The sequence below is a fragment of the Falco naumanni genome, chromosome 6 (genome assembly GCF_017639655.2).
Source record: "Falco naumanni isolate bFalNau1 chromosome 6, bFalNau1.pat, whole genome shotgun sequence".
Lineage (NCBI taxonomy): Eukaryota > Metazoa > Chordata > Aves > Falconiformes > Falconidae > Falco > Falco naumanni.
Genome location: NC_054059.1, coordinates 7,380,672 through 7,394,340, shown reverse-complemented (window position 1 = coordinate 7,394,340; position 13,669 = coordinate 7,380,672). Strand labels below are relative to the sequence as shown.

Genomic DNA, 13,669 nt, shown 5'->3' with positions numbered 1-13,669 from the left:
TGGTTGCTGCTTTTTCTGAAAGTCTGCAATGGGGCTAAATGAGCTACTCAAGCAATCTCTCGTTTTACTGTTACTTGTTTATAGGGATTATCCCTGATGTGTACATCTTTGCATTAAGTTACAGAAATATGGTCAATGTAAAGGTGAGGGAAAAGTATCATGAAACCCTATTTGAATTTTGCAGGAGGACATTGCATGCCAGACTTCAAACTGGGCCTGGAGGTGGTAGTGAGCAATCTGAGTTACCCCTGACAAATTTCTGCTTGTTAGTGGATTTTTTGTTGGATATAGTTTCTTTGGTAAGAATTGCTTTATTTGTTGCTAATACTGGGATTCTGTATGATTATAGTCCACAGAAATACTATATCTGCTTTGTTAATTGTTTTTTCCTGAAAGTATATTGCATTAATTGGAGGACACCTTTAGAAGTTTTGGTTTCATTGTATGATGCTTGATAGACTGATTGGATGTAAACAAAGTGGGTTTTATGATGCTTACACCTGAAAATTTTTGTCCATCCTCTATTTCTTTTCTCTAAAACTACACAGTATTCATTACTAATACAGTCTTTTGTAGTTTGGTATGCTGGCTTAGATATGTAGCTTTCTTTGAAGGCTCTTTTAAATGTCATGATAAGATGTATCATCTTTTACTGTTGGCATTGCTTAATGTAGCAAAGACTGTTCGAACTGTTTTTTCTATACCTGTCTTTCCTCAATTCTTTGCTTTCTCATTTCAAAGCCTACTAGAAGTATGAGAGTGCTGTGTCAGGTATGGCAATCAGCCTGTTTTCCCTTTAGTTCTTAATAACTTGTTTATCTTTCATTCTTAAAATTTTATGTGAAGGTTATTAAAATAATAGTAGTAGTATTTTTAGCCTTGTTATGTTGTGTAATATGTGTGTTTGTATAATGAACAATTCTGAAAATACGTAAATATATTCATTTTTTACCCAACTGTAAAGTTAATTTTGTAAATTTTTTTTAAGTAAAGCATGCATTTCTTTTTCTTGGATATTAAGATATTAATTTTTCTTTTTCTGTGTTCCATATGATTAGAACACAGTTAAGCAAATGATAGGAGCCATTGTTTTAGAAGATAACTTTCAGCATGGAATTTGGTGCTACAATAATGAGTTTTACTATTACTTTGTTAGGAGACTTACATTGAAATACAGACAGAACACTTGCCTCAGCTGTTGCTCAGGATGATTTCTGCGTTGACGAGCCATCTTCATACTTTGCACTTGTCTGAGCTTACTGATTCTCTCAGGCTCTGCTCAAAGATCCTTAGTAAGGTTCAACCTCCATTGCTGTCTGCTGGTACAGATGGTATCTTGCAGCTTCCTAGTGGACACAGCAGCTCCATCAAAGAATGGGAAAATAAAAAGGTAACTGATTATGTTTTGCAGCATCATAGAAAAATACTTTTTGTGTGGAAAGCAAAAGTGGGATTTCTCAGTCTGTGCTGAACCACCTACAAGTCTCTGATTAGATTCAGTTTAATGCATAATACATAGAAATTTGGATCATCTTAAGAAATTGTAATTGTACATTTCATTGTGGTAAACAGTCTTGATTGTTAATGTTTTTTATCTAGATTTAATATTATACATTTATAAATCACTTTAGAATTGGGGCGTAAGAATGAATTAATCAGCTAAGGTTTGAAGTTGTAATGCACTTCAGGAGTCTGATCATTTGGAATAACTGGTCTCAAAAGAATTCTGAGTTTTAGTTGTGTCAGGCATATGTAATTTCTCCTCTCACCCAATTTATATGCATCAGATTATTACTCATCATTTACTTTACTGTTCCTATAATCATTTAATAAAGAGACTGACCAGCCAGCAGCTCTTTCTTTCTCTTTTAACACTGTATAGTTTGGCCTATGCAACTATGGCTCTGTAAGGTATGTTAAATTACATACCCCGAAATCCTTGTTCTCCACCTGAAGAAACTAGAGGAACATCATAGAATAATTTAGATTGGAAGTGACAGTTGCAGGTCACTGCTCAAAGCAGGATTGATTTCAAAGTTAGATTCTACTTTAGAGCTAGATCAGGTCACTCAAGATCATATGCAGCTTAGTTTTGAAGGATAAGGATTCCACAACTTCTCTGTACAGCTTGTTTGTTTGCATTGTGTTATTTAATGAGAATTTTCATTGTTGCAGCTTGTGTTTGTTGCCTCTTGTTCTTTCACTGTAAATTTCTGAGCATGCCTACATCTTTTCAGGTAAATAATGGGAAGTCACAGACAGCAATTAAAGATGCCTTTTCCACCTCTTAGCATTCTTTTTCTTAAGATTGAGCCGGTCCAACTCTGAGCTTTCCTTCTCTGTGAGGTGCTCCTGTGGTGGCCCTCCACTGGACTTAGTACATCAATATTTTTTTTCTATACTAATGAGTGCAAACTTGGATGCCATATTCCGGATGTGGTCTTAAAACTGCTGAGCAGAGGGGACCAATCACTTCCTTTGACTTGCTGGCTATACTTTTGCTAATACTATCCTGTATGTGGATGGCCTTCTTTACTGGAAGGGTCCACTGCTAGCTCATGTTCACCTTGTCCATTAGGACTCCAGCATCCTTTATGCAGCATCCCATCCTTATTCTTTCTAGAAACCTGCCTGCTTGTTATTTTGCTTTTTTTTTTTTTAATAAAACCTGTTTTGATTGAATGATGTTACCCTTTGAACCATCAGTGGCCTTTTTCTTTCAATTGCAACCAATTGGTATGTAGCCATGGCTTCTGTTAAGAGATAGAGTGAAATTAATTAGCATGTTTCTGATCTCTCTTATGTTGTATTTTGTAAGGCTGGGTCACCCTTTGTGTCTTTGCAAGCTTTTTAGCTTTCACTGTCTCCTGTGTAGTATTTACTATCTCAAATTTTCATTTTTATTCTTACTCAGTCTCTGATAAAACAAGTGGTAATTCACCATATATAATGGTGTGTTATGTTTTATTTATTCATTTAAAAGTTATTCAGATTTTTTAATGCTCAAATTCTGTATTTATGACAGTGATAGGATGTCAAACAGCAAGACAGCTTCTTGGGCAATGTCTGCCATCGCCAGTAAGATAGCCAGATGAGAAGCATGAGGGCATATTCTTTAACTGCATTTACTCCCAACTGATTCATGCATTTCTGTTTGTTTCCCTGTTCTCCTCAGGAGACTGTGCCACCAGTTGCCAACAGGACTATAGGGGATTAGAGCAGCCCAGAAAGCTGCTATGGGTTCTTTTTGAGTAGAAATCATCAATCAGATTTGTGCGTATTCTGAACTGATGAGGAATTAAGGCTCAGGATGAGTCATGAAGAGCTGTTGTTGCCGGAGCAACCCTTCTTTCTTGTTTCTAGGAGATGATTTTTTTTTTTTTCTTTCTAGTTACAAATGGTTAGTAGCTTTTAAATGCAAGTCTGTTTCTTTTTCTATAATTATAATTTCATATTAGAAAGAAATCCCCAACTTCCAGATCTCAGGATTGGTATATAAAAACAAACATGCTAGTTAAAGTTTTATCATATATGCATCTATGAATTGAGATTCCATCCACATTTAATAGACAGTTTAAGTCGAAGAGCATGTCTTTTATTGAGAAATTGAGCTGGCTTTATTAGTATAAATGTGGAAGTGAGAAAAATGTTTTAGGTTATGAAAGATTTTATTCTTCATTTACAGCTCCACAGATCATTTTTTTAAGGTGTTTTGACAACTTGTAGTTGTGATGACACTGATCCTGCCTTCCTAATGTGACGAAACTTTAATAGTTGTGGTGGCTCTATCAGTAGTATATCTGAACAGTTACTATGTTAAAATGGTTTAATATCTGATGTGATTATTTACTTGTACAGTGAGAACTTAAAAAGTGTGATTGGAGAAGGGTATACTTTTTCCTACTCTCTCAAGTCTTCCCATTCTTCTCGGCTTGATGCTTCTGTTTTGTCTCCTTTGCCTGCAGGCATTTACTCCTGTATGACTACAGCAGTTTCTGATTAACAGATAAATATGTTGTCTTTTTGCAGAACATGCTAAAATCTACAGTATTAAAAGAAGCTAAAGTGACCGCAAGCAACATAGTTCAATGTCCTGCTTCCTGCTGGAAGTGGAGGGTTTTCTTTGATGAGTGAATATTTTGATTTATGATGCTGTATAAATTAATAATACCAGTGTCTATGCATTTCAACATTCTTTCATAAAAAAATAGACATTATTATGATATGAAGAAAATGTTAAAAGCAATCATATTTAAAGTATTTTACTTGATAAACAATGCTTCCTTTTTTTGTTATAGTTAGCTTTTGTCTGGCAAAGTTTCTGAAACACCAAGCATCGTCTTGCATAAAATGTATTTACATTAATAGATTTAAAACTGGAATAAAATTGTTCCTTTCAAATGGAGAAGCAAATAATTTTTTTTTCATCAGGACCTAAATAACCCATTTTAAACAACAATTAAATTTTTATCTCAATCAGGTGCCGTCAGTTTCACTTGAAAATCCTAATGATGTGTTTGAAGATGGTGAAAATCCTCCAAGCAGTCGATCATCAGAAAGTGGATTCACTGAGTTTGTACAGTACCAGGCAGATACAACTGATGACATTGACAGAGCACTGAATGAAGGTCACGGTGCGCCTGGCATTCCTATTATCGGTAGCACATCCTCAGAGACTGAAACAGGATCAACTGTGGGATCTGAGGAAACCGTTGTACAGCCTCCTTCCATAATGACACAGGGGACAGCAACTCGAAGTGGGAAAACGATCCAAAAGACTGCAATGCAGTGTTGTTTGGAGTATGTCCAACAGTTTTTAACCAGATTTATCAACCTGTATATCATTCAGAGTAATTCCTTGTCCCAGCCCTTAGGGGCAGAGCTTCCAGTAGACACCACTAGAGAGCAAGGACAGACCACAAAATGGGACAGAGAATCACGAGTTGATGCTAAGGTGAAGAAAACAAACAAGAAAAAAACACCGAAAGAATACCTTTCTGCCTTTATTGCTGCTTGTCAGCTGTACCTTGAATGTTCGAGCTTTCCTGTTTACATAGCTGAAGGAAACCGTACTTCGGAATTACATCCTGGGAAGCCTGAAGTTGGTAAGCTGCATTCTTCTTTGTTCTTTGCTTTCAAATATTTTTTTTCTTAATTATATAATATTCATGCTTTTTGTGTGTGTTGCCGTTTGCTATTCCTCTCAGAAATGTAAGTTTCTTTCTGTATCAACTGGTTTGTTTTTTGGAAACTAAACTATTTTCTCGTAGATTTTAAGAACATTGCTGGCATGGGATTTGACAGTAATTCATATTGGGGTGGCAAATATAAATTATGCAAACTGAAGCCTGAGAGTATCATCTAGTTTTTAAGATGTTCCTCTTTACTGTATGGATCCACAATTTTATTCTTTGTCATAATAGCCACAGCTGAACATCAAGTATGTTTTCATCTTCATTTTGACAATTTTAGATTGATGTACTCATTTATCACTTTGTGCAATACATGGAAATTATAAGCTTCTGTCCAATAAAGATCATACCAAATAAGAAATTAATTTTACTTCGCTCCTATTAAAGGAACAATTCTGGCAAACGATTCTAGGTACGGTTACATTAGAAAACAAAAATGGCAGGTTTTGTTAAGCGTGAACACATTCAGATACGGAAATGTGAATAAAATGTGGACAGTTCTGGATTACTGCAAAATGTGACATTTTAGACAGACAATCCTTTTTACAGTTTGTAAAGTCTTCGATTTACAGTTCAAATTTTGGTTCCACTTCTGACCTGTAGCTTGAGAATTGCTGCCTTAAAATGGTATTATGGTAGATAGCTTGGAGCATGCAAGAAATAGTTACAATAATTTTGGCTACTGTCATGATTATCTTCTGTGATTTTATTTTTTCTAGAAAACTTCATGGGTCCAGCTTTTTGTTCTTATCCACAACTTTCAAAATCTATTAAAGGCTACGTGGTGGTCACTGCTTGGAGATGAATAGATTTTTGGCTTTTGGAAACAAGCATGTCAGTTTAACATGACTGCTTCTTCTATTCCTGTAGTCTTTAAGATGTGTTGTGTATGTCTTCATTATACAGCCAAGAGCAGAGCATATCTTTGACTTTGTGAGATCCAGACATATCAAATATTTATGTCAATTGAAGGCAACTTGGTTACAGCTGTTTATTAATTAAGGTTATTGCAGTGCTAAAGGGGTGCTACCTTTTGTAAAAGATCTAGCACAAGATATTTGTGTTTCTACAGCATGACCCTGAAAAATGTGGTTTTGTTTTTGTTTTTTTTTCTTCCAAACACTAGCAGCCTACAAATGAGTGTTGTGGCAGAAGACTAAAAATATTTAAAACATCAGCTGTTTGTTTATTCGTTTTCTGTGGATATAGCACTTCTGATTATTGCTGCCTTGTAAACTCTAAAGGAGAAAACCTACAGAGCTCGAGTAGTGTGTGCCTTCTATGAAGGCAGTGATTCTAGTGAATCCTTCTCACTTTGTTAAATGTCATGATTTGCATTGCTCGTTCATCATCTGAACCTTCCCATTTGTGATGTTGCGTTTGCAGTCTATTAAACAGTGTGACTTTGAGGAATAAGCATAAAGTGTAGGCAGTTGAGATCAACAGGAAGGATTTTGTTGCAGATGAAACATCTGTTGTACAGAATGGCAGGGTGGATGGAAATAGTGATGGGAATGGTGCTGCGTAGCTGTCCTGGGAGGCCTGCTTCCCGTAACAGAGAATGCTGATGAAACAGAGAATGGAGAATGGGAGAATGATAGTTACCGTAATTCACACACGAGACTTTTTTTCATGTATTGATACATTTTTTTACTGCAGAAAAGGCTGGTTTTATTGAAGGGTTCTTAAATACAGAATATGTTTGTGGTGGGTTGCATTAGTGATGTGATCCAATTGCCTTTAATCAGTGGTGAGAGTCATCATTCTGTTTATTTGAAGGACCCAAATTATTCTGATATTGATAGAACATAATTGTGCTTAAATTTTGCTGTATGCTTGAACTGTCAGATAAATGCATGCTATTTTTAATCGAAGAAATTAAAAAGGGGACTGAGTCAAGCTCAGAATAATGTTTGTTTCTGTAAACTGTAGAACATGTGCAATTGTTAGGTATACTTAGGCTCCAATTTACATTGCAAAATTAACTATTTTGGCTATAAATTAGAACTTGCATCATCCTCTTAATTCTAAGTAGATGCTGTATTTGTGCCTATTGAATAATACTACTTCACTGGTGTCTGATTCTAGAAGCATTTGCCTATTTTAGGAACACCATCGATAGGGAGGATATTTTTGAAGATTTAAGAAAAACTACTTCGGTACCTCTAAAATAAGAGAGTACATTATTTACTTGGAGAGTTGACTGTGAATTTCAGAGAAAGAGACTTGCATTATCAGGCCAGTGTATGGTATTGAGGGGATGGTAAGGAGAGGAAAACAACCACCTACAGTGAAAGCAGAGTATGATCTAACAGGATCAAGTTTCTGTCACCCAAAACATCAATTTTCACGGATACTTTTACTTTTAAAGTGTTGCTAGGAAAAATCTCTATATCATTTAGTCAGTTTAAATTTAGTTTATATATGTACATGATTCTGTAAGTATGTATATTATGATGTATTTTATATGATAATATTACATGTTATGTATATTATATATTTTAAAAACCACTACAGATTTATTCCAGACTACAAACTACAGTGTTAAGGTATGATTGCTGGTCAAGAATTTCATGAAGGAGGACAGTGAATGAAAGGATGTGCAAACTACCAGAAGTCCAGTTTTGTCTAAAACATGAAATCATTTGGATGCATTTCCATAAAATTTATTTTACTTTTCCGTGTTCAAATTTTCCTGTTTATTTTTGGTTAGTAAATATTTGTAGCGATACAGTATTGCATTTTAATTAGATTATTTTAATGATAGATACATATCAATTTGTATCTTTGTCCTGCATACATTTTCCTAAAGCCCTATAATGGGCAGGTTGAAATATGAAAGATAAAGGACAATTATGAATATGGTCATGGGATATAAGAGGAAAAACACATAATACTTCAAGTCACTAAATTAATGTATCATCTGTGATTTTTTTTTTTTTTTTTTATTTCAGACTGTGAACAAGTACAGCCTCCACTGTGGCTACAGACTTTAATGAGTGCTTGCAAGCAAGCAAGCGATTTCAGTGTTCAGGGTGTTACAATTTCCCTTGTGATGGACCTGGTTGGATTGACTCAATCTGTTGCTCTCGTCACTGGAGAAAATCTGAACAGTGTGGAAACAGCTCAGCCTCTTAGCCCTAACCAGGGAAGAGTGGCTGTAGTCATCAGACCTCCTCTTACTCAAGGCAATCTGAGATATATGGCTGAAAAGACAGATTTCTTCAAGGTACAAAGCAGTATCTCATTGCTGTTTTCTTTAGACTTCTTTTCCTGGCTGGTGAAGATTGCCAGTCTGGGCCACTTTACCATCCTTGGTATGGTAAACCAAATTTTCTTGCTGAGTATTTTGATAAGTTGTAACCTGTGCTAGACTCTAAATGAAAACGGATAGTAAGTTTTTCCGCTGTGATTGCTTTACTGACTGCTTGGGTGAAAAACTTTGTTTGAATGAATATTTTAAAAATATAAATAAAACCTGATTGAATAGCATCATTAATTAGCAAAGGTGTGAAACAGAGGTGTGCGTATTGTAGGACTCTGGTAAACCATAACCTCTGCCTTTGTGTGATTTATGTAAGAAATCATTTACAAAAGAGAATCAGCAGCAGGGTATATTACGTAGTTAATTATATTTTAATGAAAACTTGTTTCTGGAGATGCCTGAGAGTTCTGAATCGTAACAGGAATTTTTATATAGTAAGTTATTGCAATATTTCAAACAGTTGCTTATGTTCATACAAACAAAACAGAACAGTTTTATAGATTGCCTGTTGGTCATTTGGTGACATGAGATGTAATGTCTCCCATCATTGCAGAGAGTTCAACATAGTCTAGACCAAAACAAGGCATGATACTTATTCACCTGTGTCTCTTGCAACTCTTATTTTCATCTACAAAGCATATAGCTTTAACTCTTTGGGACCAGTTGGGTGATGGAACTCCTCAGCATCACCAGAAGAGTGTGGAGCTGTTCTACCAGCTGCACAACCTCGTTCCATCTTCTAGCATTTGTGAAGATGTTATTAGTCAGCAGCTGACTCACAGAGACAAGGCAAGTTGTTTATAGATACTTACTAAAAGATGAGTTGAGTATATAACTATAGAAATATATTTAGGAAAAGGACTTGGTGCCATAGGGAAGGGCGTAAATAACTTCAGTATTGAAAAAAATGTTGCCTTGCATTGTTTCAAACATTAAAAATACTCTTATCTTTTACTTGCATGAAAAACATTAGATTTGCCTTTCCTCTGACACTGCCACCCTCTTTCCTATATTCCCATTCATAAGAAACCATAACCTTATGTCTGTAGGTGCTGAGCCCTGTTTTCGTGAATGTCCAGGTGTTTCACAAACCTTTGAAAAGTGTTTGTAATGTTAATAACTGAATATAGATTTTCTAGATTCCGTTCCAGTTGTCCTAACCACTTTTTTTACCTGTACAGCTCCATCAAATTTAAGCACACTTTTACTGTGTCCAGCTGTAATTCAGTCCTCTGGTGTGCTCCCTCCTATGTCATCTAACGCTCACATCTTGTCTAATAATTTGTTCTAATACAGCATCTAGACTTTCTGCTTCCTGTCCTCCACAGAACTTGGAGAAGCAACAACAGCCAGATTATTGTCATTGCCACGTCTCTGTTGCTTTTCTTGATAGTGGGGTTGGATTGCTTCTTTGAGAGTTGTGTGTGGTCCCTTTTATCTTTCTGACCTTTTGCTTTCTCTTTTGTCTCTCTCTTAGCTGAGGTATTTACTGCCTTTCTCTTTATGTCACCATTTTTGCATTTTTTTTTACATTTTACATTTTTACAGTTTGGGATGTGTTTTCAATTCCTTTCCGTCTTTGTGAGACACATCCTTATAAGTCTGCTGCATTTGATTTCATTAATTTGCTGCTTCAGCCTTAATTCCCTTTCTCTTTTAAGTGGCAGTGAATTGGGTTGGGTTTGGGGTTTTTTTCTTTCTGAGCATTTTTGTATATTATCTGATTCTGGCTTTTTGTAAGAATGAATGTAAATACAGCGGCTTTAATTAATAAGATTTTATTTTATTTCCAGGTCCCAAGGGCTGGGCTATATATTTCTGAGCTCCATCTTCTGACAGTTGTCTCAGTTAATTATTTCCAGCTAAAGTGTTTCTGTGAGGTTGGGAAGTGGAGGAATTTCAGTAACTAAATACTTTTGATGGGGAAGAGTCATACAGAAGCCTCTTCAATCTCATGCAGCTCCTCTCTTCTCTAGTTATTTCTCCTAAAAAGATTTGAATTCTGACTATTTCTGCCATGTTTGCCAGTTCTAGAGGGCAATTAATAAACTGGTTTAACAGTAATTGGCAGTTTTCTGTGCATTTGTGCCTTTGTGGGAAATGTGCTTGCCTGCTCTGTGCTGACTGACATGGCAGCTGGGTTGTGAGTTGTCTGTGCATTTCTTTGCAATATGCCACTGAGGCTACTCTTTTCTTAAAGGTCTTTACTTTTCATCCTCTGCCTCATGTTAAAAGCTACAGACTATAATTTGAGCAGAACCTCTTGAGTGATCTGAGAGCTGCTTCTTTGCCTCTGATAACACTGTTTCATTTCTTGTTATTACTTTGTCCCTTGTCCTGCCTCATGTTCTGCTACCACAGGTTAGAATGTTTGCTCATGGCCCCACTTGGTGGATTTCTCCCATTCTTTATTGCTGTTCAAATGCCGCCTCTCTCTGGCTGTTTTTTATAAGTTATATTGGCTGCCCTGTTGATTACTTCTGTTTTGCTCTCAGTTTAGCTAATGAAAGCAGAATAGTATTTTCAGAATCTTTTGCAGCTGGCAGATATTCAGATTGTTGACAAATGGTGGGGTTTTAAGTCTGTCATGAGCCTCTGCAGTTTCATGCTAGACAAAGGGAGCTTTTCAGCAACAGACTTATGTAGGAGACTGTATCTCTTATCAAAAGTTATGCTCAGATTCCTGATATATAAAGCACATGCTTAGGTTTTACTGTTGTTAGTAGGAGTTCTTGTTATGACAGGTACGCTTTTTTTTTTTTTTTTTTTTTCCTCCCCTGGGAATTTGTTTGAGAGGCTGTTAGTGTTGACATTTCACTTAAGACCTTTGTAGTGGTTCAAATTACAGATATATGAACTGTTCTCGCAGCCTGAACAGAATGAGTGATAGCTTAGGTGCTCTGGCAACTCACAGTTGTGTGACTTGAGAGGCAGTTACCTTTTTTCCTTTCTAGCAGAGAGTAACCGGGTCAAAAAAACCCAATGTGAGCCAGTCTGTCAATCACTGCAGTTCACAGCTTGGCATACTGAGAAAACTGCCACTGATTTACAGTTTTCAGTTATTAGGCTGGTCTGTGAACTACAGTGACTGTGGATGTGGCACTCACTCATTTCTGCCAAGCTTACTGTGAAAACAGGATTTCTTGCATCTTCTCAGCATGGATTGCACGGACTTACACAAAGTCGTCTGTATGTGTTTGAGAGTTGGTATTTTCACTCAGTATTCGGCAGATATTAGTGAATTGTTTTGTCTAATTGTAGATATTTTGCAGCAGTGTTGTGTTTTGGTTTTTTTTTTTTTCCTGTGAGAAGCATATTTTTTCCTAAATACATGTGATGCTTGCATTACTTTCCAAAATGCGATTTCTCTTGGGTTTTTTGGGGGGGGTGGTGGGGGTGGGTGGGTTTGGCTTCTGGCTTTTTTTTTTGTTTGTTTGTTTGTTTACATCTAGTGTGATCTGTCTTGTCCTTTCTGTAATTTTCAAATTCTGCAGCTTTTACTTGAAGTTTTCATTGTTGTGGCAGGTATTGGTCGTATTGGGTGTTGCAAAGTTTATTAAGCTGTATGTTGTTAATTAAGTCTGGAAGTATACCAGACTGTCACAGTGGTCTTAAAAGTTTTTAGTTCAGTCTCATTTTGATTAGAGGTAAATATACCTACTATTCATTCCCTATAATTTTATTTTAAGAAAAAAAAAGTGAAAGTCTTTGTCTCGTCTCGGCATATCATCTAGTAGTTTAGTTTAAGCCCTGATTGTATTTGACAGAAATTTTGATGGTTTATTCAATATAACTGTCCTGATTGCTGTGCTTTGTTTGTTCACCCCTACAACTGCTTAGTAGCTTCCTTTTTTCTTAGGTAAAGCTAGGTTTAGTACATGTGCCCATGTATGTGTGTCATAGCATGGCATTTACTGTTGTTTACAGCCTTGCTGGAATAGCTTTGCCTTGATCAACCACAGTAAAAAGATTAAGGCATAAAAATTGTTACTTTAATACCATTTTCACCATTAAATAGTCTGCATGTTATTACTAGTCATTAGAAGTCCCTTGGGCAGTAAGCATGTCCTATTTGTCCAAATAAAACAAATAAATCTCTTAAGTTACAGAGGTAGATTTGGCATTAGTGATGAACTCTTAACTACATTGTATCTAGTTAGAAAATTTTTAGGTCTGTTTCTAGCCACCTTATTTTCCTTCCCTTGTTTCCATGGGTACTGTGTTTAATCCCATCGTTCCAGCCACTATCTTTAAAAACTTTTTCTTCTTTCTCTGCCTCTGTATGCTCGAGCTTTCATATTGAAAAGCTTGCATGTTTCTTTCTGCAGTCTTTTCATGATCTCTTCTAGTGCCTTGATAAATGTAGATAAACTCCCTGAAAACAGAGCTGTGCAACTTGTGGGAGTAAAATAAGTATTGTTCAAGCTATCGCATTAAGTATTTGGAACTTTTTCAAGCTAACTTTTGAAACTTAAGATGGCCAAGATCAAGAAGGGGGGGCAATCCTTTCATGCTACTAAATTGTTCACAGAGACCTATTTTTGCCTGTTACTGGTTGTAATGTTGGAATATAGGAATGCATAGTCAAAAAAGTTAATTTTAACAGTTTTGTTATATCTTTTAAGCTGCTGTATACCTCTTTTTTTTATTTTTTTTCCTTCCTTCCTCCCTCCTTCCCCTTCTTATCAGAGGTTGTCATATTCTGATAGATCTAATTTATAATTTGGTCCACAGAAAGTAAGAATGGAAGCTCATGCAAAGTTTGCAGTGCTATGGCATCTCACCCGTGACCTTCATATTAATAAGTCTTCTTCTTTTGGCCGTACTTTTGACAGGTTGGTGATTGCAAGTATGATTCAGTTGAAATAATTTTGCTTCAGAACCTTTACCTACATTATAGTGGAAGCATAGAGTGTTTAGAAATTGGAGCACTACAGTGTAACTGCGAGAGCAAGGAAGGAGAACAAGAAATGACAAAATTATTTTCATGATTATGTAAGCTGTAAATTTTTATGGTAGCTGTAAAGAGTAGGGCAGGAATAGTCACGTGATTCATTGACTGTCACTGTGGTTAAAATATTTGAGTATACTGAACATAGTATCTGAGCTCTTACTTTGATTTGGTAAAAACAAATGTAGGAGAGAGAACATAACCCAGAATTGAATTATATGAAAATGGAAAGTAACAGTAAAGCTAAGAAAACTTAAGAAC

General features: G+C 36.0%; 1 protein-coding gene across 13 annotated transcripts in view; it reads left to right on the top strand.

The window, feature by feature from the left end:
- The window catches only part of DOP1A (DOP1 leucine zipper like protein A), a 67,959-nt gene that overhangs the window by 29,881 nt on the left and 24,409 nt on the right, over window positions 1-13,669 (top strand). For 10 of the 13 annotated variants that reach the window (XR_005828452.1, XM_040598020.1, XM_040598011.1 and 7 more), the window contains 7 exons: window positions 185-299; window positions 742-771; window positions 1,157-1,390; window positions 4,481-5,105; window positions 8,147-8,421; window positions 9,094-9,246; window positions 13,192-13,292. Coding sequence is in view for 12 of the 13 variants with exons in the window: in XM_040598020.1 (XP_040453954.1) it covers window positions 185-299; window positions 742-771; window positions 1,157-1,390; window positions 4,481-5,105; window positions 8,147-8,421; window positions 9,094-9,246; window positions 13,192-13,292 (1,533 nt within the window). In the remaining variant the exon portion in view is untranslated. Of the gene's footprint in view, window positions 1-184; window positions 300-741; window positions 772-1,156; window positions 1,391-4,480; window positions 5,106-8,146; window positions 8,422-9,093; window positions 9,247-13,191; window positions 13,293-13,669 lie in introns of those variants that run through there. The other 3 variants (XM_040598021.1, XM_040598014.1, XM_040598019.1) reach the window with 2 other exon arrangements.